The following is a 26202-nucleotide window of genomic DNA, read 5'->3' as shown; positions in this document are numbered from 1 at the left end:
ATATAGCATTTATTATACCAGGTATAATGTGTAATGCAGCAGATATCAAGCATAGAGGAGGATATGCATAGCAGCAGATATCAAGCATAGAGGAGGATATGCATAGGTTATAAGCAACTACTATACCATTTATGTGAAGGAACTGAGTGTCTTTCAGGGATCTGGAACCTGTTCCCTGTGGTCAGTGATGACTCTATCCCTGACTAGAGTGAGCTTTTTTATCCCCTTACAGCCAGCTCACTCAGCTCTTTGGGAGAAATGACTATCCATCACCCGTGCTTGGCCCCGGCTGTGGGCTTCATCACAGTTTGGATGGATAGGCTTGCTGCAACATTTGGATAAGGTTGAAACCGATTCCTGAGTTCAGCCTTTGGGAGTTGGTAACAGGCTGCGGTCTAGCAGGTTCAACAATGGCTGTCTTTCCAATAGAAGACCCGGAAATCCTGGAGTTGTTCAGTTCATGAGGTTGCATATATATCTCAGATGGTCTTCAGCTAGAATCCTGAAGACATAGGCTCTACTGCCAGCGAAGGAATACACTTGCCAGTGAGAGCAAGAACAAGCAGGGGAAGAAAGCAAGCTTCCTTCTCTCACATCCTTTAGCTAGACCGCCAGTAGGTGTGGCTCAGGTTAAAGGTGGATCTTACCTCCTCTAAAGATCTGGATTAAAGTGGGTCTTCCCATTGCAGATGATTTAATTATGAAAAATCCCTCACAGCCTCTTGGGTATTAAGTCACTTCCAGATGTAGACAGCGGAGAACAGCCATCACACATAGTGTAGTTCTTAGGCGCGTCATGAGGATAAACTGCACAGTCCCCGGCACAGAAGGCACAGGAGCTGTTAGTCTTAACTGTGCTCCAGTATCACCAGGCTTAGCAATCCGACGCATCCCATAGTTGTCAGGACTCACACTGGATCCTTCCATGATCTGCAACATTGTCTGTACTTAGAGCCTTCTCAGTAAGACCTCTAAGTTCTCTACTTAAAGGTGCAGTTGGGCAGCCTTTACCGTTCACACAGCCCTCGCTGTAGCATTCCCGCCGGCCTCAGCCCATCTCTGAGTTTATTTTCCTTTGCTGTACACACCAGCTCCTGGTATATTGTCTAATAGGTTTGCTTTGTGCTTCAGGCCATCATCATATATGAAAATGGGAACCCCATGAGAGCTGTCTTATATGTCTGTATCTTCACCATTCTCATAAATGCCTGGTTTAGTGCCTGGCTGAGTGGGTGTGTGGGAACTCCTTAGCAGAATGAAGATGTTGATTTTGACAATGGTCCCATCTTCCAGGCCCTCTATTTCTGCAGCCATCTGGAGTATTTTATTATTCAATATATTATTATTATTCAGAAGACCATCTTGTTATTTACATATCTATCTCAAATACCTTTTCCTAATCGAAAGCTCAGGGCCAGGGCCACAAGTACGTTGGATATGCAATAGAGTGAAAGCCTTGCTAGTGAGTCTCCTGATTTCCTTGTAGTGTCGCACATCCAGTATACACTGCTGACAAGGGATGCTTGTTTCAGGAGTGGGCCAGCTTCCATCCCCCAACTTCCTCATCTGTTTTCATGCCACAGAACTGTTGTTATGTTTTCTTGTAGGGCACCAATGCCTCTGCTCTGGAAAAAGACATTGGACCAGAGCAGTTTCCGATCAATGAACACTACTTCGGATTGGTCAATGTAAGTATTTATTGTTTCCATTTGCTTTAGGGTATTTGACGTAAAGCTCCTGACTTGTTTGTTTGTTTGTTTGTTTTGTTTTGGGGAGATAAGATCTAGCTATGTAGCTCTGTTGGTCCTGAGCTCATTATGTAGACCTGGCTGGCCTTGAACTTGGAGGGATCCTTCTCTGCCTGAGTATTCCTAGCTCTCCTCTGCCATTGCCAAATCTATTTAAAGAACTGCCTGTGTGCTTTAGTTAGTAGCAGAGTCAAATGCTGGAGAAGGGCACTTTAATCTATTTTTTAAAATGTTGTAATAGTTGTCCCCAGCAGAGGACTTAATTGCTACATTATTGATCGAATTTGCCTTGAGGGCTTTCCTTTGTCTGTGTCGCTTTCATAGTGATGTCATTAGTGTGTGGCCAAACCCACTTTGCTTGTTCCTCCCTTTCTCACAGCGTGACCTCTCAGTCTTTGTTTTGGTATGGATCAAAAATACACCTTGAGTTTTAAGACTTGGTAGCTGGTTACCTGTGCTTGGCTGATAGTACAGCTGATATTAGAGATCTACAGTTACATGCGTAACTGAGGGCTGCCAATCAAGAACCACGAGTCATTTACCCCAGAATTACTTGGCCCCAATTGTTGTATGACAAAATTTTTCGTAGGGAGATACAACCCATACATCCAGTCACCCCAGATAGGGAGCTCACTACAGACCAAATTACAGGCACCACCAAAGTTTAATTTGGTGAGCCAATGAATTTTATTGGGGATACAAAAGTATGGGTGAGGGATTACTTACAGGAGACAAAGACAGCTGCCTTACCAAGGCATACCCAGGCATGGGTGACAGCTCACAGAGCTGGGAACCTGGAGCTCACTGCACAGCTTACTGGTGGCAGCTCAGCAGGGCAGAGAGTGGCTTTTCCTAGTGACTCTGGTCTAAACCTCCTCCAAGCAGCTCTACTGGTTTCTGCTTCTTCCGCTCAGTTGTTCCAGCCTCAGTCTTCCTGGCAGCTTTTGTTCTTCCTAGAGTCTTCTTTGTAGTTTAGCTCTGCTTACTATGGCAGGGAGGGGCCCAGTGAATCTGGTCAGTTTCAGGGACTTCCTGAAACTGTTTTGAGTGTTTTACTTTCCTATGTAAGGAGCTTCTCTACCAGATGGAGGGTTTCAATCTTGGAGGAAACTGTTCCACAACACTGGGTTTCTTTCTGCTAGGCAGGAGCCCCTTAGTATCTGGCTTTATGAGCTAAAGTGGTATTACCCATCACCCCTATGGATTTTCTACGTCACTGTGTCTTTATTGAGTCAAAGTTTTAGGTGCTAAGCCTGTTAGCTCACAGACACTTGGGTTTCTGGAGCAGCTGCTCTGCCATTCTGTCAGTATCTTTCCTGCTGGGAGAAGCTGGACACATTCTTTGCAAGTAAATGCTACATTGGGTATAAAGGAAAGAGCTACATTTGAATTCTTCCTGTACTGTTAACTGGTGGTGTGATCCCAGGCAAGGAAGTTGGCCTTTCTGCTCCTCCATTCCGCATTCAGTAATTGTGGTTGCAGTGGTTTCTCCCTCTTGAGTCACAGTGAAGGATGAACGGGGTGGGGGTGGGGGTGGGGGGAGAGAGAGAGAGAGAGAGAGAGAGAGAGAGAGAGAGAGAGAGAGAGAGAGAGAGAGAGAGAGAGAGAGAGAGAGAGAGAGAGAGACTATGTGAGGCCCTGATGAGAGACTGCAGTATGTTGTAGACACTTGGAAAATATTCCTTTTATTTCTTCAGAGTTGACTACTAGATCAGGCCGGTTGTGGCTGTAGGGTGTCTGAGTGAAAGATCCTGAGAGGGAGAGAGAAGACTGGACAGAGGAAGGCTACATAAGGCCCTGGAAATACAGGGTATTGTATTGGCAAAACTCAGTTTTCAAACTTTAATAGAAAGCTTATTTTAGCAACTGTGAATAGTTCTCCTCTTAACTCTCTGAAGAGAGTCATTCAATTCCTGGAAATTCTTCCCTAGCTAAGGAAAATACAAATGTAGACTATGGAGAGAGAACTAAGGCTGTTGCCTACCTTGTAGAAGACTCGTGAGAGCTGTATTTATTAATAGCTTCATTTATGATTCCTTAATTGGTAATTTATGAAGGTGCCAGCCTCTGTGTGAAAGGGTTTGTCACCTGTTATGTGACTGTGTCAGGGAACATTAGAACACGCAGGAACTGAAGATGTCCTAGCCACAAAGCCATTCAGAGATGCCCATGCTCTGTTTGACCTCTGCAGCGTTTTATAATCCAGGCTATGGATCTTGTTATTGCTTTGGAATTTCTTCCTGTTCATTTACTGAGTGGGAACACCTTAAAGTACAGGTCTCAGCTAGGGCCTCCAACAGAGTTGGGCTTCCAGTCACTTAGAAACCAGTGAGATAATGACTTTCCCCTCCGAAGTAAAAAATCTCTGTGTCTGTGACTGGAGAGGGATAGAGTATTGCTGTGTGGGCCCTAATCTGATTACAGAGAGACCAGGGACTTGTGTGATACCATATTGGGACAATTGCCACCTTGGTCGAAACACAAGGCAGGGTAACTTAGAAGGAGAGAGGCGGGAAGAAGGCAGGGGCGCCTATGAAGGCACTTCTTGCTCCATTGTGTTGGAGTAAGCGTTGGAGTAAGTGAGATTTTGTACTGTGCGGCAGCAGCCACTGCAGCCCTAAACAAGCTCTGTTCCTTAAAGGCTTTGTTTGAGCAAGTGGTTCTTAACTCCTTAAATACACACCCACCCACTCCCTGCACTGTATGTGCGTGTATGTATACATGTACATATGCATACACACACACACACACACACACACACACACACACACGCACACACAATCTCCTCTTGAGCTATATCCCCAGCCCCTTCAGTTTCTTTTTGATTTTTTTTAAAAGATTTATTTATTTCATTGTATATGAGTACACTGTAGTTGTCTTCAGCCAAACCAGAAGAGGGCATCAGATCACGTCGTAGATGGTTGTGAGCCACTGTGTGGTTGCTGGGAACTGAACACAGGGTCTCTGGAAGAGCAGTTGGTGATCTTAACCACTGGTCCATCTCTCCAGCCCCGATTTTTATTTTTATAGCCATGTGAGTTTGTTTGTTTGTTTGTTTGTTTGTTTGTTTTTGAGACAGGTTCTCCCTGTATAACTCAAGCTGCCTGGAACTCATTGTGTGGTCCAGGCTGGCTTCCAACTTGCAGTGATCCTCTTGCCTCAACCTCCCAAGAGCTGGGACCACAAATGTGCATCACCATGCCTGCAGCCAGGGGAGCTTTTTAAATATTACTTTGTGTCTTTTCTTTAGCCAGCTGCTTTTCTGAGTCCCCATGTGATGTGGGTTTCTTTCTTGTCTTTTTCTAAGCACCAGACCTCCTTAGATTCCTAGTCAGAGTGCTTTTTATAAGTTTATAGACTTGGATGGATCAGAAGCTCTTATCTGTCAGGGGTGCATTGCAGGACCCCAAACGGATGTCTAAAACTGGATTGTCCCACATTTTATATAGACTGTTTTGTTCTATATATATACACTGGTGATAAAGTTTAATTTATACATTAGGCACAAGAGATGAAATTATGTTCTAATAAAATAGAACAGTTACAGCAAATTATCAGTATTAGTTTGTTTCTTAAAACTAGGATGGGGCCATGGTTAAATAATATGAAGATTACTTGTGATACCCAAGATATCTGCTAAATGACTAGTGGGCAGGTACCATATTTTTGTGGATACAGGAGACTAAGGAATGATTCAGATCCTGGGCAGGATGGCATAGGATGGTGTGAGATTCCATCCCAGCTCTCAGAATGGTATACAATAGAAAATTATAGGTAACTTATTTCTGTAAATTTCCACTTAATGTTCACAGACTGTGGTTGACTCCCCATAACTGAAAGCATAGCAAGTAAAACTACAGCTAAGGAGGGGGTGTGGTTCTCAACCCATGGATTGCGACCCCTCTGAACATCCTGTGGGTCGTGACCCATCTGGGGCTCCATCTACCCTTTCACAGGGGTCGCCAAAGACAGTTGGAAAAGACAGATATTTACGTTGCAATTCATAACAGTGGCAAAATTACAGTTATGAAGTAGTTTTATTGTTGGGGGGGGGGTGCCGCCACATCATCAGGAAGCGTGAGAACCACTGCTGTACCCCTTTGCCCCTGACCTTGTTGATCAGATCCACCCTTACCTAATTAGACACGCTTGGCTCTAATACGGGAACGCAGGGATTGGCAGGTCCCGGGATCCTGGCACCTCCCGCCTCTCTCCTGTCCGGAAGTGGCACCTCCCTCCTCTTGTCCTGCGGTGGCACCTCTCTCCCTGCTCCTGTCCAGCGGTGGCACCTCTCTCCCCGCTCCTGTCCGGCGGTGGCACCTCTCTCCCCGCTCCTGTCCGGCGGTGGCACCTCTCTCCCCGCTCCTGTCCGGCGGTGGCTTACGTCCGGGCGATGATTGCAGCCTCTCCTCTTGTGCTTTGGCAGTTTGGAAACACATGCTACTGTAACTCCGTGCTTCAAGCGCTGTACTTCTGCCGGCCGTTCCGGGAGAATGTGTTGGCATACAAGGCCCAGCAAAAAAAGAAGGAAAACCTGTTGACATGCCTGGCAGACCTTTTCCACAGCATTGCCACGCAGAAGAAGAAGGTTGGCGTCATCCCACCAAAGAAGTTCATTTCAAGGCTGAGGAAAGAGAACGGTGAGTGCTGCGGTCTTCGTGGGTTCGAGGCTCCGGTAAGGGGAACAGCAGAGGTTCTGCTGCGGTTGGTCGTCGTGGGTTCGAGGCTCTGGAATGGGGAACGGCAGTGGTTCTGTGTAGCCTCAAAATGAAAAACTCATTTAATTTTTTTTTTAAGGGAGAGTATGCATGGTCAGCCACAGTGTTTTTTAAGAAAAGATATTTCAGGGGTTGGAGTGATGGCTCAGTGGATAAGAATGAACTCTTTTGAAGTATATTCTCCCCTTCCAGAGGACTTGATTTTGCTTCTCAGGACCCATACTGAGTGGCTCACAGCCACCTGTAAGTCCAGTTCCAGAAGATCTAATACCCTACATGTTACATACAATTACATAGACACAGGAGCTGGGGAGATGGCACTGACTGCTCTTCCAGAGGTCCTGAGTTCAATTCCCAGTAACCATACGGTGGCTCACAACCATCTATAATGGGATCTGATGCCCTTTTCTGGTGTGTCTGAAGAGAGCAATAGTGTACTCATATATATAAAATAAATAAATTAAAAAAAATGTTACATAGACAACACACACATACACACACACGAGAGAGAGAGAGAGAGAGAGAGAGAGAGAGAGAGAGAGAGAGAGAGAGAGAGCAGGTGTACTAGTGGCATAACTTTAAACCTAACACTCAGGCGACAGAGACAGGCAGATTACTGTGTTCCAGGCCACCTAGACCAGGCCACCTACATATTTAGACCCTGATGCAAATATGAAACTTAATTAATCAGTTAATTTATCCTCTCCCTTTTATTAATTTAATAAATTAATTGAGTCCCTGGCTGTCTTGGGACTCGATCGATAGACTGGGCTGGCCTTAAACTCACAGAGATTCCCCTGTCTTTGCATCTGCCTCTGGCATGCTGGGACTGAAGCAGTGCACAGCCATTGCGCAACAGAAGACATTTCTTCTTTTCCCATTATATGTGAAACAAACAAACAAACAAACAAACAAACAAAATTTGATATTTGACATCCCATTTAGAATAATTTCTTTCCTTTTCTTCCTTCTTTTCTCCTTTCTTCCTTTCTTCCTTTCTTCCTTTCTTTCTTTCTTTCTTTCTTTCTTTCTTTCTTTCTTTCTTTCTTTCTTTCTTTCTTTCTTTCTTTCCTTCCTTCCTTCCTTCCTTCCTTCCTTCCTTCCTTCCTTCCTTCCTTCCTTTCTTTCTTTCTTTCCTTCCTTCCTTCCTTTTCTTTCTTTCTTTCTTTCTTTCTTTCTTTCTTTCTTTCTTTCTTTCTTTCTTTCTTTCCTTCCTTTTCTTTCTTTCTTTCTTTCTTTCTTTCTTTCTTTCTTTCTTTCTTTCTTTCTTTCTTTCTTTCTTTCTTTCTTTCTTTCTTTCTTCATGCTGCACTCTGGGGAAGGATTGTAAGGGTAAAATAGAACTGTCCAAGGCAGACCTTTGATTGCTGTACCCCTAGGGTGAAATATGTTGATGACTCTCTGAGCAGAACAGCACTACCTTCTGAACTGTGAACGGAGCAAGCACACGTTACTTAAAGAGGCTCTGCCATGTTAGAAGTAACTCGGGGCTACAGTTTGGGTGGGACGTGTGCGTTCAGTCTGAGGTTGCTGGTTCTCTGCTGGGGATGATGTTCCGGAAGGTCATGGGGACTTTAGGATCTGGGATGAAGCTGTAAAGTAGATCACAGGCGTGAGCCTTTGAAGGGGACACCTGGTTCCTAGTTCTTCTCTCATTCTGTGTCTCCTGTGCACCCTGAGGTGGGTAGCTTCTGCCATACTCCATTGCGCCAGGGTCTGGGGCTGACAAGCAGGAGTGGAACCCTCTGGAACCTCGAGCTCAAACAAATCCTTCCTCCTCTGAGTTAACTTGGTTGGGTGCTTTGTCCGTGGTAAGGACAGTAATGCTACGAAAGTCAGTGCAAGGTTTCCAATCAGCACCTTTTTTTTGGAGGGAAACAGTGATAGAAACATGTCGTAAATTCCAGAAGTTTTACACTGATTATCGGACTATTTCATGTGGCAAGTTGTATCTGCCCAAAATTCTAACTTACTCCAATGAACTTAGTCACCCAGTGTTTGTTTTACAAAGTTTTGTTTAATTTGATAGCTAGCTTTAGAAGTTGTAATGTTGATGTATGCTAGAATAAACGGGATTTGAATAAAGGAGGAGCAGGGGTGAGCCGTGGTAGCTGTGGTGAGCAGCTGCAAGCAGTTGTAAGCAGTTGGCCTAGCAGTAGAGGCTTCTAGCTGCTTGCTTGTCCTGACAGCAGGGTCAGCAGTAGGCTTAGGGCATTTGCGTTTGTTTTAGGAGCACTGTGGGAATGTTATCTGTTCGCATATACTTCACAATTCTTTCATCTTTCATGTAAGAGTCTTCCAGGCTGGCCTTAGGTTTAATGTGGCTCTCGGGAATGGCATTTAGTTGCTATGGCAAAAATGACTCAATGACTAATTAGTCACTGGAGGTCACATATTAAGAATTGCTATCTGGGAGTTCAGTAGATAATAAAGTACTCAAGCAAGTAAGAGGACTGGAGTTCAGATTCCCAGTGCTCAAAGCCAGCCTGGCAGGTGTGGTAGCCTGCTTGTAATCCTGGCAGGTGGAGGTGGAGAAGGGGGTGGGCAGAGCAAGCTGGCTAGCCAATAAGTGAGTGCCAGAGTTAGCATGTTAGGGAGAGACCCTTTCTTAACAGACAAGGTGGAGAGTGATTGAGGAAGATGCCAGTGTCAGCCTCTGCCTTCTTAATCCTCACACGTACACAAGTGTGCACTTGCTCGCATGCGCGCTCCTCCCACCAACACACACACTGCATGCATGCAGGCAAAACCAATAGCTATTTAATCAAGGTTTTTGTCTCGTAATTTTGGTTCTTTTCTAGAATGAGTTAAACTTTGGATCATTGTTGTACATGACTGGAGGGAGCTAGGGGATATTAGTTTATGGTGGGTGGTAGGAAATGGAAAGAAATGATTCTCTGGGAAGTTACTCTCTTGTAATTGCACAGTAGAGATTCTATGCCGTGCCTGCCCAGTCTTTGGATATCGTTACTGAAGCTTGTCGCGCAAAGCTAAAAACGTCTGTTCGCTCTTGAAGACGCAGAGTGTGAAATGATGACCTTCTCCTTTCCAGATCTCTTTGATAACTACATGCAGCAGGATGCTCACGAGTTCTTAAATTATTTGCTAAACACTATTGCGGACATCCTGCAGGAAGAGAAGAAACAGGAAAAACAAAACGGGAAGTTAAAAAACGGCAACATGAACGAACCAGCCGAGAACAATAAGCCAGAACTCACCTGGGTCCACGAGATTTTTCAGGGAACACTCACTAACGAAACTCGATGCTTGAACTGTGAAACTGTGAGTACTGGGTGGGTGGGTGGGTGAGTGGGTGGTGGTGGTGGTGGTGGTGGTGGGGTCCATCTACCTTGTATATGTGTATTGAGATATCTCATGCTTACTGTTGTTTTCAGTACGTGTGGACTATCCTATTTATTATGCCTTGGACGGTCAAGCGCAAACTCTTGGAATTGTGGGTTCCTTGTGACGTCTGTCTCAGTGTTGGAGACAAGTGTCTGGCACTCACTTATTGGCTAGCCAGCTTGCTCCACCCACCCCTCTCTCCTCCTCCACCTGCTGGGAGACAAGATGTTAGGTTACTGTATTCCATGGGTGGATGTTAAGGCTACACACTGAAGTATTGGACTAGACCATGACCCACTTAATAAAGTTCTCACCATAAAGAGATCAGGGGTGATGCGGAGACCATTGCCTTGACTTCTTGGGAGTCCACTGTGGTGTATCCTACTTAGAGCGAAAGGAAGATTGACTCCCGTTTGTATTCCTCTGGGTAGGTGAGAGGCCCGGTGCAGTGTTATTTTGGCTTTCGGATGATTCTGTGTACTTGGTTGTATCTGGCACATGGAAGGCCCTTAAAGCCATTTGGATTTAAGGCTATCTTCTCTAGGGAGTGACTCAGATTTTTATTTATTTTTATTTGCTTGTTTAACTTTGAGAGGGGCTTCATGTTTGGCTAGGTAAGAGCCCAGCTGCCTGAGTTTCTGTGCCAGCCCTGACTCTCAAAGACTTTTCCAACTTTCCCATGACATTGCCGTTTTCTTCTCTGTCTTCCTGTCCTGGTCTGTAAAGCAGGCATGTTGAGTACGTTATTCCTCTGGTGTCTGAGAAGAGTGGATTTGGTGGCGGCTGTTTAATTTGAGATGTACTTGACATACAGCAAAGCATGTAATGGATGCCATCTGTCATTTATCCCAACTGCTAAGCCCACAGAAAGTCTGTATGTTCCTTTAGAACTGTCAGATTTCTTGATTCAGACAGACCTGGATGAATATACATTTTTCTGGGGAGAAGAGATAAGTAGCTTTTAGCAGGATCTGCTCAAGGCCCCTTGCCATGGTCCACCCCACTGCTGTTTGGCTGTTTGCACGGCCATCCCTCAGGGTGATTTAAACCAGGGCTTCTTAGCATTTTTTTTTAATTCTACTTGTGACCTCTTTTTAGCCCAAGAAATTTTTATATGACCGGCTTATAAAGTAGACATAAAAACCAAACATTTACAATAATCGTAAATTTATTTTACAACTGTTCTTTGGGGTCCATATAATTTTACCATTTATTACTGTTGAAACCGTATTTGCATTCTAATGGGATCTGTATACTTGTTTATTTTTACACAAAGATTTCAATCATGGCTGACTCTTTGATGCTGTGGGAGGCAGAACACCTTTAGTGTTTTTCAGAGGTGATCAATATTTTGATTTTTATAGCCATCAGCGCTGAGAACCCTGCTGCACATAAACATATAGGAAAAAATGGCAGAAGTATGTTTAGGGCCATTTCATAAAGTGTTGGGCATTCTATCCGAATCCCAAGACATTAATTTTGTAATTTTTTTATTTGTGCTTTTAAATGATGTTTTAATTTATTTTTATTTTATGTGTATGTGTGTGTCCTTGTGTGAGTTTATGTGTACCACATTCAAGCAGAGGCCCTTGGAGGACACAAGAGGCTTGTGGATCCCCAGGAACTGGGGTTATAGGAGCTGCCTTATGTAGGTGTTGGGACCCAAATCCAGGTCCTAAACAAGAGCAGTGTGTATTCAGAACATATGCCACTCAGCCACGGAATCATCTCTTCAGCCCCCATTTAGCAATATTTAAAAGAAGCTCGAGTCAGCAACTGTAAGAGCAGATTTTTAAATCAAGCATCCTTAGCCAGGTATGGTGGTGCACGCCTTTAATCCCAGTACTCAGTAGGCAGAGACAGGTGGATCTCTGTGAGTTCAAGGGCAGCCTGGTCTACAAAGTGAATCCAGGGCTACATGAAGAGAACCTGTCTTGAAAAATGAAAAACAAAAAACAAAAAGTCATATACTGACTTAATACTTACCTGCGAAGGAATGGTGGCAGAAAAATATATAAAGTGTTTCTATAATTAAACTGTTGTTTTTATAAGAGCAGAAAACTGCAGGACAAGCATTGCAGTTATAAAATACAGTCGTCTCAGACCTGAGCCAAGCCCCCGTGTTTCAGGCAGTAATGTTGGCGCGCACGGTGCTAAATGAGTGTGTCGCGGGTTCAGAACCAAGACTTCAGGGATGTCTCAGAGTAACAAGGGTGAGGGCCGTCAGAAATGCCCCAGGTTCGTCGTGCGTTTGATTTGGATTGATTTTGGTCACTGTGTGGTTGGAACCCTTTCATTACCAGAATTTCTGCAGCTCCCCCATTTTGTTATGTCAAGCCATGTGGGGTCACAATCCACAGTTTAAGAGAGGAGCCCTCAAAGAGTAGAGGCTTATAGTTCTGAGGTCAGGAGTCTTCGCTGTTGGCTTCTGACAAGGATGTGCTTCTGGTGGAGAGAGAGAAAGCAACTTTCTCAGCCACCAAAATGCACGACCGAAAGGCTCCGTGTCTCCGCATACCCTAGCTTCTCTGAATGGAAGGTCAATGACAGTTTTGGGAGGTCAGAGCAGCCCTTTGCAAGTTGTGATCCCTCAATGGCTAAGAAATGTAAATTCAAACTTCAGCATCGAAGAGAGGTTGGGGGGGGGGGCTCTGCCTCTCTGACAATCTTTTCGGTGACCTTTTCAACAGTGCTTGAATCAAGATTCTGATGGGTTTCTAACAGAAATAGTTAGAAAACACAGATAAGTCAAATGGAGACTAAAAATTACAAGTATTCTTCCCATCTGGAGATGATAAATTTATAGCATTTTTCTAAAAAAAAAAATTGTGATTATATAAGTCTAGAGATCAGCACTTGAGAATTTACAAATGTAGCCACCAAAGCGTCTCTGGCACAGCCTTACTTGTCTGGATCTCTGCCCTCTCCATTTTCTGTCCCTTTTTACTTTCTTGTTTCAGTAAAATTCAAACGGCTACAAAAACTGAGACAGTACAGTGCATGGTGTGTGTGTGTGTGCCCGAGGATTGATGAGCTAACTCCGGCTCACCTTCATTTCCTCTCCTTCCACACCTCTCCCTCCTCCACCTGGGTTATTTTATAAGCACACTCCAGATATCATGCCACTTGCAGTGTATTTATTATCTGTATAGATCATTAAAAATTAAGTCTTTTAAAAAGCACAATACGATTTTCACACCTCAAAAGAGTTCTGCTATTATTCGCTCAGTGTTGAAGTCTGCCTGATTATGTCCTGTTTTTGTAGCAGTTGATTAATTATATTTTTCAATTTTCTATTTTCGTGTGTGTGTGTGTGTGTGTGTGTGGCTGGCATGAGTGCATGTGAGAACCATCTTTCACCATCATCTTTCTGGGTCTGTTTATAAAGCCCAGGGCTCACTTGATACAGCTGATCTCCAGAGCCAGCTTGCTTTGGGGATCCCCATTCTCTTGTTTGCAAGGCAGAAATGGTAAGTGGGTGACCACGCCCACTCAGCATCTAAGTGGGTTCTGGGAATGCAAACTCTGCTTACACAGCAAGTGATTAACCACTGAGCCATCTCCCCAGTCCAAATGTTCGTTAATTTATTAGCATGTGTGTTAATCTATAATTCACACCCCCCACCCACCTTTTTCCTTCTTGTGATTAATTTGTTGAAGAAACCAGTTTGTTTGTCCTGTAATATTTTCTAGATTTTGAAAACATCTTTGTGATGTTATTTACCTAATTAAAATTTTATATGTATATGATGTGTGTGTGTATGTGTGTGTGTGTGTGTGTGTAGAGTGTATTATATGAGTGTTGTGTGTGCACGCGCAGATGCCAAGGTGATGTTGGGAGGTCAGAGAACAACTTTCAAATGTCAGTGTCTCCTTCTACCTGGGAATTGAACTCAGGTCATCGGCTTGGTAGAAGAGCCCTTACCACTGCCTGTTGTCCTTTTGTGAGCCATCTCACTGGCTCCCCATTTACCCAACGTTTACAATAAAATGACAGCAGTTCTCTAGTAGATCTGCTTCTGAGAAGTCCCTGAAAGACTTCTGCTCATGCCCACTGAAAGACTTGCACGAAAGGGTAGGAACAGTATTTTATCTAATTTGTTTTTCATACAGTATATTTTGATCATCTTTTTCTCCTCCCCCCCTCCCAGTTCACCCCCATCTCTCTACCCACGTTCTTTCAATCTTTCTTCTAAAACAAAGCATAACAAAAACTGAAAATCAGAATGGACAAAAAAACCAAGAGGAAACAAAAGCCCACAAGACCAAACCAAATCAAACAGCCAAACAAAAACCAAGCAAGCACGGCAGTGGTTGCACACACCTTTAATCTCAGCACTTGGGAGGCAGAGACAGGCAGATTTCTGAGTTTTGAGGCCAGCCTGGTCTACAGAGTTTGTTCCAGGACAGCCAGGGCTATACAGAGAAACCCTGTCTCGAAAAACTAAAAAAAAAAAAAAAAAAAAAAACCTAAAAAAAAAAAAGCAAAAAAAACCCCTCAAACAACAACAACAACAACAACAACAACAACAACAACAACAACAACAATGCCATGAAGGTGTTGTGTTGGTCAACTACTGGGCATGGGGCTACTGGATTATGGCTGAAGTACCCAGTGCTTCTCCATTGGAAAAAGCTGATTTTGGAGCAGCATCTTAAAAACAAAACTTTGCACATCCCTCACTCTGTCGCCCTCTGAGTCCTTCTTCCCAATCTCACTTTTCTCCCTCTCTCACCCTCTACCTCCGAGTACATCATTATTTTCAGCTTTATATATTCTTAGCACTTGCTTTGCAGTTTTAAAGAATATTAAATTTTACTATTTTTAGTTATGTGTAGGTGTGTGGGTCGGCATGTGGGTGCAGGTGCCCATGGAGGCTTGAGGCATCTGGTCCTCTGGAGCTGGAGACGGTGAGCTGTCTAGTGTGGTGTGATCTGAATTTGGGTCCTCTGAGTGGGCAGCAGGTGCCTTAACTGCTGAGCCTTCTTTCTAGCCCCCTGCTTTGAGATTTTAGGTATTATATTTCTGCATGTTTAATCCTAGACATATACTTAATTCTGCACCTTCACGCTTATATGTGTGTATAGAGTCATATACAGATAGTCTCCTGAAGTTGTTTTTCTCGTGTTTTTAAGATTCAGCCATTTGATTGTGTACAGTGCGGTTCACTGTTTCTTTTATTGTTGGGTAGTATTTTATTTCAGGAATGTACCACAGTTTATTTTCCCATTCTTTGATGATAGTCTGGTGTTTAGCTTTCTCTAAGTGCCAGTGCTGGAAACCCTTTCACACACATCTGATGTGTGTGTGTGTGTGTGTGTGTGTGTGTATGTGTGCATGCAAGCACTTCTTTCTAGGGTATCCCTCAGGCACAGAACTGCTGGTCATAGGACATGCGTATCTTTAGGTGTGCCTGGTAAAGCCGGTTGGCTCTCACATGGTGGTGGTGAGCTGTGTTAGCCTTAGTTATTCGTGTTGAACTCTGCTTTGTGGTTTTGCAGTAACCAAGCAGCTTACTCTTTGTTGTTTGGAATTTAAGATGTAATTTTTTTTTTTTTTTAGACATTTTCCCCCCACTAGTTTTTAGTCAAATTGACCCTCTCTCATATGTTGTCTTGAATGTTCAGGGATCAACATATTTGTAAAACCACGTTTCTGTGAAAGAGTTTGCATTCATTCTGATCTCTCCGTTCTCTGCATATCTGCCGGGAATCATTACTTTTCGCCATACCCTTAACATTCATGGTATACTTTGGCTTATTTTGCTCTTTACATGAATGTCCATTGTAGCCTTTTGTGTCTTGGTTCCTTTGGGTAGCATCCCTGGTGAGGTTCACTGTGTCTTGGTGCGATGAGTTAGCTCACTCTTTGTCATTGCCATGCCATGACTTAGTGGATGAATGATGACATCATTCATAGTTCACTGGCTTTATGGTTGGTGGCTATCTGGTCATTTTTACTTTGGGGAAAATACTGTGAACAATGCTGTCATGGATATTGTAATACATAAAATCTAGCCACAGAATTCATGTTTCTCTATCCTGTGTCTCATGAAAGTAGATGTATGGGATAGCAGATTATGTTCATCATTGACATCTTATAATTTGTCCAGTCCTCAAGATGCTATAGTTTACAACCTATGCGAACATTCTACTATGTAAGCATTTTGTTTCTCCCTTTGTCTCTTCCTTTCTTTCTTTCTTTCTTTCTTTCTTTCTTTCTTTCTTTCTTTCTTTCTTTCTTTCTTCTCTCTCTCTCTTTCTTTCTTTCTTTCTTTCTTTACTTTTGTATTATATATAATATATGTGTATATGTAATATGTATTATATATACACACACACATATATATACATATATGTGTGTGTACATATACATATATATGTGTGTGTGTGTACACATGTGTGTGCAGGCAGGCATAAGGCACATGCGTGGATATATATGGAGACCAGATGAGGATGTCAGGTGTCTTCCTTTATTGCATTCTACCTTAGTCCCTTGAGAAAGAGTCTCTTACTGAACCAGGAGCCTGATGTTTTTTCCCCAGGCTGTGGCTAGCAAGCTGCAGTGATCACTTAGTACTGGGGTACATACATGAGAGCATATAGCCACACCTGCTTTTTATGTGGGGGTGCTAGAGTTCTGAAAGAAGGTCTTCATGCTTGTCAGGAAGAGCTCTCACCCACTGAGCTGTCTCCTCAGCACTCGCGTGAGCGCTCTTAGCGCACCCTTACCCCTCTGACATCTCCTTTGCTATGTAGTGGCTGTGTAAGTGTTATTATATTCACTGAATGGCTTTCCAACACACACTGCTGTGTAGAGAGATGAAGACTGGGCATGCATGCTCACCTTGTTTCTCTGGTTTCCACCACAAAACCCGATCTGAAGGACAAGATGAATAATCAGTTATATAATTACAATCTCAAATCCAAACCCTATGAAGGAAGCGCAGGCTAGTCTGTGTGCTTGTGAGGCTGGAAGCAGCAGTGTGGCACTGCGTTCTGGCTTGACAGCTGGGACGTCTGTAGCATATCCACAGCCGATCCCTCCTTTGCGGATATGATTGGACATTGTTAGTAAATCCACCTCGGCAGCATTCTGTGTGGATTTTCAGGATGACTCTGATAGTAGGCTCAGCCATATTCATAGCTTAAAACAAAACAAAGCAAAACAAAACAAAGCAAAACCTTACAAACAGAACAAATGATCCTTCGCATGCAAATGTTGCATTAAGTATTCACGCCTCAGAAGTCGCTTTCTGAGCTTATTTCCTGAAGGGTTAGCTCAGACAGGAACCTGCATCCAAATATTCCACTCTAGTTCTTCAATCATATGGAAGTATTTGTTCTAAGAGGATTGGAACTGTCTAGATGTTATAGTGTCTCTTTCTGGAGGGCCGAACAATCTCTTTATATTGATTTTAAGTGCACATCCTGGGGCTGGAGAGATGCTCAGTGGTTAGAGCACTTGCTGCTTTGGCAGAGGAACTAGGTTTGGTCCCAGCACCCACACGGTTGCTTGCAGCCATCTGCAGCTCCAATTCTAGGGGCTCCCACACCCCCTTCTGTCCTCAGTGGGCACTGCATGCACTTGGTACATATGTGTAGGCAAAACTCTCACAAAATAAACAGAAACAGGAGAAATGGCTTAGTGATTAAGAATACTTCCTACTCTTGCTGAGAACTACCTGTAACTCCAGTTCTAGTGGATCTCAAGCTCTCTTCTGGCTTTTATAGGCACTGAGCGTGAATGTTACACCTAGCCATACATGCATGCAAAGCACGCTTATAGCATAAAACAACAATGAAAATGAAAACAGAATTAAAGACTTACATCTTTATTTATTATTTTAAAGTGGCATATAATGTACAAATCAGACAATGATTTGGTGTCTTGAAACTGTATACATTATATAAAGCAAATCTTAACAATTAATATAGCCACTATGGCACTTATCATTTCTTTGTGGTGGACTATTCAGAATCCAGAGAGAACAATCTTTAACCCTCCCCCTTGATTAAATCATTTGAATACACACACACACACACACACACACACACACACGACAAGCTATACACACATATGATACAATATATATATGAGACAAGAAAAAATATGTATACTTTTCTTTATTGGTCACTTGAATAGTCCCCACTGTTTCTTAGATCCCAGATCTGGACAGACTCCTAGGAATCACCCAATCCTTGTTCTGCCCATGCCCGGGTATGCTCTATGGTGTCCCAGCCATGCTCTATGGTGTCCCAGCCATGCTCTATGGTGTCCCAGCCATGCTCTATGGTGTCCCAGCCATGCTCTATGGTGTCCTAGCCAGTTGGTCACCATCATCCAGTGGACACTGGCCAGAGGCAGGGAACCCAATCTCCCAAGGACACATTCCATTTTTAGCCAGCTCTAATTGTTAGAAAGCCTTGCACTTTCTAAGAAAGTGCATGGCCTCTGGGCTTCTCCTGCTTGTTGCCTGTGCAGGACTGGGTTTCATAGACGATTTAATAAAATCCAAAAACCTAACTTTCCTTTGGGAACCCCCTTTGAGTTCTGTCCTGGGGCAGAGACTGTCCACTCAATATAGTCAGAATTGTTAAAGCCCCCACCTGTGAAATGTCACAGTGGATTAAGCTGTTCTTGATCCTGGGTAGCAGATTAGCCCTTGGGGCACCTTGCCTTTGCCACCCCCACCCCCCGCCCCCTTCAACCTCTTCTTGTTCCTCAAGTTGTGGAAAACCTCTGTACCAGCCTTCGAGTTCTGAGGACAATGGCTGATTTCCTGCCCATTCTCTCTTGGTAAAGCGTTGCCTATGATTGCGGCCCAGATGCCAAATGAAGGATCTATGGAGACAAATGGTCTCCTCTGCCGTGGATCTGGAGGGCCTATTTTAAGGGGTAATCAGAGCTCACTTGTCCACACAACCTTGACAAGGGCACTTCTGGATCGGGGTTTCAAGGATTTTCCACTGGAGTCTGACTGCTCCCACGGTTGTTCCTTTGTTGCTTCATAAGATTTATTAGGTCAGTTGGACCTTAATCTTGAAGTTGTTTATTTTAATTCTTCTTTCTATGTAAAGCTGAGGTTTTTATGCCTTGCAAGATCTGTGGCTTTTCAGGGATTCTCTGTGGCTTTAAGATTTTATATTTGTTGCTGGGGCCAAACAAATGTGCAAAGAACTCTTTTATTAACTATACCAGTTCTTCAGCTCTTATTGCTTAGTTTTCAGAGGTTCCTACTGCTCCAGCAGAGCCTCTGAGACCCCCACAGATCTGGGGTGGAGCCGGCTGAGGCAGGAGGTTGCTCATGTACTCAGTGGAAGTTGAGGCAAGGCTTTCAGGTGGGCAGCAGTCCATCCTTGGGTACCAGTCATGGCAGTGTCATCTTGGTGGAGTCCTAAGACACTATTAGCTTTCCCACTAACTCAGGCAAGGTGTCGGGAGAGGTAGACACATATTTAAAGATGGCCTCACTCACTCATGATGTAAATATGGCCTTTAGGCTGAGTTATAGTTATTTAAATTAATATTAATGAGTTATAGTTATTTAAAACTGAGCAAGTAGGGTCTCTTTCTCTTCTTTTTAAGGTGGGGAGCTGTTTTTTTTTTTTTTTTTTTTGAGGGAAGGATACCAGGCTCAGAATTAAGAGAAGAAAGGAGAAGTGATTGTAGGCTTTTCATGCTGAGAGTGTTGGAATCTTTTAGTGATGCGTTTCCTTGGAGACAAGCTGTATTTTCCCTTCGACCAGATCCTTGTGTGGGGGAAGAATATGCTTTCCTGGCAGCTTGCAGAAGAAAAGACCTCTCCCCCCCCATCCCCCCCCACCTCAAAAAATTCTCTAACCACCTCCACCAACCGACAAACAAACTCAGCTCCACCTTGTCAAACATTTAAATACCTCCGCAGTATAGTTCTTGACTGGGCCTCATTTGGACTGTGACTTCTTGGGGCAGGGATAGAGAAAAATCCTGATAGGACTTTGATCTCCCCGCCAGGGTGGACTTACTGAACAGAGCGTTATCACTCTCATCCTGGGAGCTCTGTGTCTTCAGAACAGAGCAGAAACAGTTAAACCGAAAGTGAGTTACAGCTCATCCCACAGAGTAGTTGGTTCCCCTGCCTCCTTCTACCCAACCTCATAGAATTTTAGTGTGACTCTACTTGGCCATAGTCCTTGAATTTTTCTCCCAGAGAGGGGCTGTTTCAGTTAAGAGAATGTTTTATTTAAATATATAATATTTGTGAGCAAATGTGAAAAGGGAATATGTATTTAAAAGAAGGAGATTCATATTTCTGCCTCTGAGAGGCCACTGACTTAGGTATCTTAATCTTCGTTCAGTTCATCTTCAGTTGAGCAATTCATGTAGTATGCATTTATTGTGTATCTCTTGCATACTAGAAATTATGTCAGTAACTAAACATAGCACTTGCAAAAGGTGGTCCTTACTCTTCTGTCTACTGATGTGCATGTTCAACCTGTGTATCCCCCTTAAACTGCAACAGCAACAGCACCACCACCATCTCCAGTACCAGTACCACTACCATCGCCACCACCACTACCCCACAATCACCAGCACCACCACAGTCCCCACCACCAGCACCAGCACCACTACCGGGCACAAGTATTATTTTGAAAGGCAAAGCAAGAATGGCAATCAATCCGTATCTTCATTCACACAAATATTCACCATTGCTGATGATCTGGATCTCCACAGGATTCCTTTGTGGCTTAATGAATCCGCTTCCTGCTAGACATGATGGTGCATGCCTTTAATCTCAGCACGTAGGACGCAGAGGCAGGCTAATCTCTGAGTTCAAATAAAACAAAAGCGGGGAGATGTGGGGCAAGCGTGGTGCGGGTGCGGAGCAGGATATGGGACACGGCACAGACCTGGAGCAAGGGTGTGTTTGAGACATATCCAAACCCTGAAAATCTCATCTTGAGGCTGTCAGGAGTAAGGATTGTCCCCTCCCTGTTGTGGGCCTGCACACCCCAGGGCACTTAGCCCCACAACCCTCATTGAGGTAGACACAGTCCCCTGATGGCCAAATTACAGGTTGAAGCCCCTAGAATCCCTCTTCATGCAAATAAAGGATTCCCAATACTTCAGCCCCAGCCAATAATGTAAACTCACCCTGAAAACTCCTTCCCACTCTCTAAGATTTATATAGCCTTTGTTACCCCCTAATAAAAGAGAGCTGCTTCACTGAATATTGTCTAGAAGAGCTGTTTCACTTCCCAGAACAGAGAAGAACTGTCACACTGAAAACAGTCTTGGTACCCCAAGGGCAGAAGCAGAGCCGAGCGCACACATATTAATAAACCAGGATCTTAGTTACTTACTGCCAGAGCCAACCTTCTGAGCTTTAGTAAGGGAAATAGAAAATATATTATGCCATGTGGTTGTATCAGTTCTCCGATGTTTACTGTCAGCTACTGTTGTATCTCTGAGGCTCCAGTACAACTGTGATGTATTATTATAACCCCTGCAAAGTGTGTCGACTTAGGGTCGACACTGTCTTTTAAATGAGTGTGGTCTTCATTTTCCCACTGGCAGACTGAACATTTTGAGTTTGTTGCTGGGCCAGCTCATTCCTCCCAGTCCACCATCAAAACTGTAAAACCTCAGGGTTGTTGGTGAGTGAGTGGCAAGTAAGAAGTCACTCCGGGAGCTTTGACTGACATGTGAAGGTCCGGGGAACAACTGGAGCAGTGAGCAGGTTTAGCTGATAGTGGCCTGTATCAGGATGGGCTGTGTGACCAGCTCAGGAATGACAGCACAGGACTCTGCACATGGTGACCACTTCTGGAAGGACAGCTCCAGAAGGGGGGAGTTAGCACAACAGTCCAGTTTTCTGGTCTCACAGGGCTTGAATGGGCAATGGAGGAAGGGACTTCAAGGAACTGGACTTGGTGAAGGGTCACTGTGTGGGTGGAGGTTTCTTATTTCTTGGACTTTTTCTGTCCCCATCCTCTCCATGTGTGGGCTACATAGATTCCTGTCTAATACTCATTGGTGGCAACAATAAGGAACATGGAGGAAGAGGAAGAGAAACCTGGCTGAGTTTTAGTTGCCACGTTTTAAATCAGAACCGTGAAAGGAATGACGTTGAATTGGGATTAGGTTGAGACGTTCTGAACTAACTCTGGTTTGGTGAGTGTTCATAGCCACATGCGACTTTATTGCTATCACATGTCAGGCTCCCTTAAATGCTCAAAGTCTTAGCTGCGGTGTCTGCTGTGTATTTTGTACCTAACCTCCTGCCCTTTTTCTTTTGCTTCAGGTGAGTAGCAAAGATGAAGACTTTCTTGACCTCTCTGTCGATGTGGAACAGAACACCTCCATCACCCACTGTCTGAGGTAACTGCTTGCGTTCTGCCTGGGGTTTGAACTTTTGACCTGGTTAGTAAGCACACAAGGGAACTCCAATCCCACAAAATCATCCCCTGCTTTTAAACCAGTTAGAGCCTTGTTATTTTTTTTTTCTTTAATTTTCTATTCTCCTCCCAAGAGATTAAAAGTAAACAAATATGGTTTGGAGTAGGGAGGGTCTTTTAGAGCAGAGAGGATCAGGTGGAAGTAACTCATCGCTGTAGTTAAAAATAAAACTTGAATCTGTAATGCAGACGTGCTTTAGCTCTGTGTATGTGTGTGTGTGTCTGCCTGCTGCAAGCATCTACTCACTCACATAGTTAATAAATGATACCGATGCCAGTCACTGACTCATTTTCTAAGGTAGCAGTAATCAACCTTGGGGCGCAACCCCTTTGGGAGTTGAATGACGCTTTCCCCAAGGTCTCCTAAAACCATCGGAAAACACAGATATTTACATTATAATTCATAACGGTAGCAAAATTACAGTTGTGAAGTAGCAGCAAAAATAATTTCATGGTTGGGGGTCATCCCAACGTGAGGAACTGCATTAAAGGATCGCAGCATTAGGAAGGCTGAGAACCACTGCTCTGAGGTAACCTTGTGCTGAACATTTATGCGCTTTGAGAACTAGTGATGGAATTGCCTTTTCTGCATTGCTTTAATATTCTATAGAGGCCCCTCATTAGTGTCAAGAGACAGTAATGAGCCAGTGTTTAACAACATGTGCCCAGGATTACTGCAGATAGGACATATTCACTTAATGCATTGAAACTGTGTGCAGAGAGGCTGGGGAGATGGCTCAGTCATTATGTGGTCACAGTGTTTGACCAGAGAACCTGAATTCAGTTCTCAGTACCCATGTCAGGCAATTCCAGTTTTTTTTTTGGGGGGGGAGATCCAATCCTATGGCCTCCATACCCATATATAGGCACATACATATAGTGAAATAAATCTTTTTAAAGGAAAAGAAATCCTTCAAATTCTTTCCTTTTAAAGGAAAGAAAATGTTTGGAATTGTTGCAAGGGCAAAATTCCCCATCCCCACTCCCTTTCAACAAGGAAATAGGTGCTTATAATTTCTCTGTCCTAGACAAAAGCTACAGGAACGAATGTCACAAATCACCAAGCTCTAAGGCCTAAAGACCTGGCTACTTCTGGTCAAGTGGGACTACACAGATGACCCCCAGAGCATAGGGACAAGACTGCCCTACAGAGTGGCTGAAGGCGAAGATGCTAATGTGGCTCAGTGGTTTGGGTGGGCTGCCCCAACGAACAGATGCCACAGCTGTGGACATCTGTGGACAGTAGCATAACAAGTTTTACAGTATCATAACAGGGCTCTGTTGGTTTGCATCAGTGAGAATCAGCAGACGGGATCTTGCTGGAAGAGCTTCTTGGTGTGGTAGGCCATATGACTTCCACTCACTTCCCACTTCCCAGTTCCCAGTTCCTCCCTCTCCACTCTCAGCATGGAGCAAACAAGGAGGGTTTGAAGTGTGTTTTGCAGGCTGGCTTCGTTCTTCAGCTTGGTTTTGTTAAGGGACTGGGTGATATTCCTGTAAAAACAGACCATCTTTGGGTCTTCTTAGAGTTTATGACTGTATTGGTGCACTTGACTGGAAAAAGAGAAAGTTGTCCCAACATTGTCCTGTGGGGAAGGATGTTGCCTTTCTTCACGCAGTAGACGAGGTAGACGTAGGGGTTTGAGGAGGTTTGGCAGCATCCTCTGCCTCATGGGGAATCCCTGGTTGTTAGAAAGAAGGTTGTGGTAGCTGTAGCCTTGAAGCCAGGTGGATAAAGCGCTGAGTGGTTAGTTCTGACTCCAGATGTGCCATGGAGAACTGAATCACGGACTGCTGTTTCCGTGGCGGAATGGGAAACTTGGTTCAGTTTCCGCAGTGTAAGCAAGGCGGAGGTTGGACATGGCAAAGATGGGGAAGGGCAGTGTGTAATTGGTCTTGTGTTAGTCACCTTTCTCATCACTGTGATAAAATGTCCGACAGATGAGACAGCTGACAGGGAGAAGGGTGGTTTTGGCTCACAGTTTGAGGCTACAGTCCATCACAGCAGAGAAGACATGGTGGCCAGAACACAGGGCAGTCCATCGGTCACACTAAGTCCATAGTTAGAAAACATCGAGGTGAATGCTCACATACAGCTCATATCCCTCCCCCACCCTGCCTGCTGCCCCATTTGTATTGAGTCCTACACACCAGTGCATGGAATGATGCTGTCAACATTCATTGTGGGCCATGCGTTTCCCCGTTACCCCCTCTGGAAATGCACCCACAGCTACCCCCGGAAGCATATTTCTTAGGTACCTCTAAATCCGGTGAAGTTGACAATGGAGATAACATCATAGCTCCCAAACTGGACTTTGAGATCCATCAGATTCCTGTGTGAATGGACAGCCCAGTCCAGTCAGTACTCCTGATAAGTACTCCACAACTTAGATCACCCCTAAATTAGGTCTTGGCCGGCTCACTTACACCTGCCCTCATATGTCATAAAGTCATACGTTATATGTCATGATGTCATACATCAGCCAGCGGCTGCCCCTCACCATTGAACTCCTGATGGGGCCACAGCTTCCGTCTCTTCTGTCAAAAGTGCAGCAGACCCAGGGTAGGTAACTCCAGCAGATCCATTAGCTGTTTTGTGTTTTGTTTTGTTTTGTTTTGTTTTTTCCTGCCAAATCTTTGGGTTAAAGTGGTTGTGATGCCGCACACATTAAATTTCAGCACTTAGAAAGTAGAGGCAGGCCAACTTTTCTGAGTTCAAGGCCAGCCTAGTATACTTAGTGAGTTTCATGATAACTAAGGACTCAAATAAATAAAGGAATACATAAATAAGTAAATAAATAAATAAATAAATAATAAAGTCTTTGAGTCTGCAGATGGAATGACCACTACGCTGGTCTCCCTGACTCAATTCAGGTTGGCTTCATCTTATTTGGTTTTCAGTTGGGAGCTCTTTAACGTCCTCTGTATTAGGGTTTATGATGTGAGCTTTCTGTCTTTCATCCATCTTAATGACTGTTAAGGACTCATGCTGAAGTCGTGGGACCTGAAGTAAGCACACACTCTCCTCCTTGCAGAGGGACCAGGTGACAGAGTCCGGTGTATTCTCACCAAACTCTTGTCCCAGAGAAATGGTATAAATAACATTAAAATTCAGAAATCAGCTGGATAGAAGCCATGGATCCACACTGTTCTCCGATCCAAAAGCTCATCTGTCAGGCCTCAGAACTTCGTCCTAGGTAGGGTGAGCTGTCTGTGACTGAGGATTCTAAGAAAGAGGGTGCCTCCCCGCACTCCGCTCCCACCTCCTTTGAAAAGCTCCGAGATGCCTCAGGCAAAGACTCAGACTGTGTGCAGTTTGTCCTGATTGTCCTTCTAAGCCCTGTCTCTCTTCCCGTGAGCTCCTTTCTTTCGCTCTCCTGTGGCTCTTCACCTCTCAGAGCTCAGGCGTAAAAGGACTTTCGTCTTCCTCTCTCTTGAAACCCTCTCAGGCCAGGAGGTCAGCCAGGTGTCCAAGCGGCCTCTGAATCCCCTCAGAGCTGTCTCTGTGTGCAAACTGATCTCTAGGAATCTGCTTTCTGCCTGTTTTGAGAAACTCAATTTCTGTCCTGAGTTTACACTGATTGTCACCCTACTGAATGCCATGTGTATCTCTCTCCTGGGTTGTGACCCACGTCTTAGTTTTGGTCATTACTGACATGTGGCATTTCCTGGAGTTTGACACTCGCAGATTTTTTAAGTTTATTCTTTTAGTTAATGTACTAAGGGATGTGTTTCCTTGTGACATTCTCAGACATTACAGTTTGTTCTTACCTACCCACCTCACTCCCCTGCCTTCTCATCTACTTCCTTTCCTTGGTTCCTGTCTCTCTTCAAACAGTCCTGCCCCCTGCTTTCATAAGATCTCGTCATTTTCTGTTGAAGTTCTTCCTCCCTTTATAGACCTTTATTTCTCTGTCTCTCTCTCTGTCTCTGTCTCTGTCTCTGTCTCT

General features: G+C 44.1%; 1 protein-coding gene across 2 annotated transcripts in view; it reads left to right on the top strand.

Moving 5' to 3' along the window:
* Window positions 1–26202, top strand: part of Usp46 (ubiquitin specific peptidase 46) — a 67383-nt gene that overhangs the window by 26732 nt on the left and 14449 nt on the right. For both annotated transcript variants that reach the window (XM_021163490.2, XM_085836759.1), the window contains exons 2-5: window positions 1608–1688; window positions 6175–6388; window positions 9519–9748; window positions 22099–22175. In XM_021163490.2, coding sequence (XP_021019149.1) covers window positions 1608–1688; window positions 6175–6388; window positions 9519–9748; window positions 22099–22175 — 602 coding nt within the window. The remainder of the gene's footprint in view (window positions 1–1607; window positions 1689–6174; window positions 6389–9518; window positions 9749–22098; window positions 22176–26202) is intronic.

This window comes from Mus caroli, unplaced genomic scaffold, assembly GCF_978045245.1.
Source record: "Mus caroli unplaced genomic scaffold, Mus_caroli_1 scaffold_4, whole genome shotgun sequence".
In the NCBI taxonomy this organism is placed as follows: Eukaryota; Metazoa; Chordata; class Mammalia; order Rodentia; family Muridae; genus Mus; species Mus caroli.
Note: the sequence above shows the minus strand (reverse complement) of the source record. Positions and strands in the feature narration are given on the sequence as shown.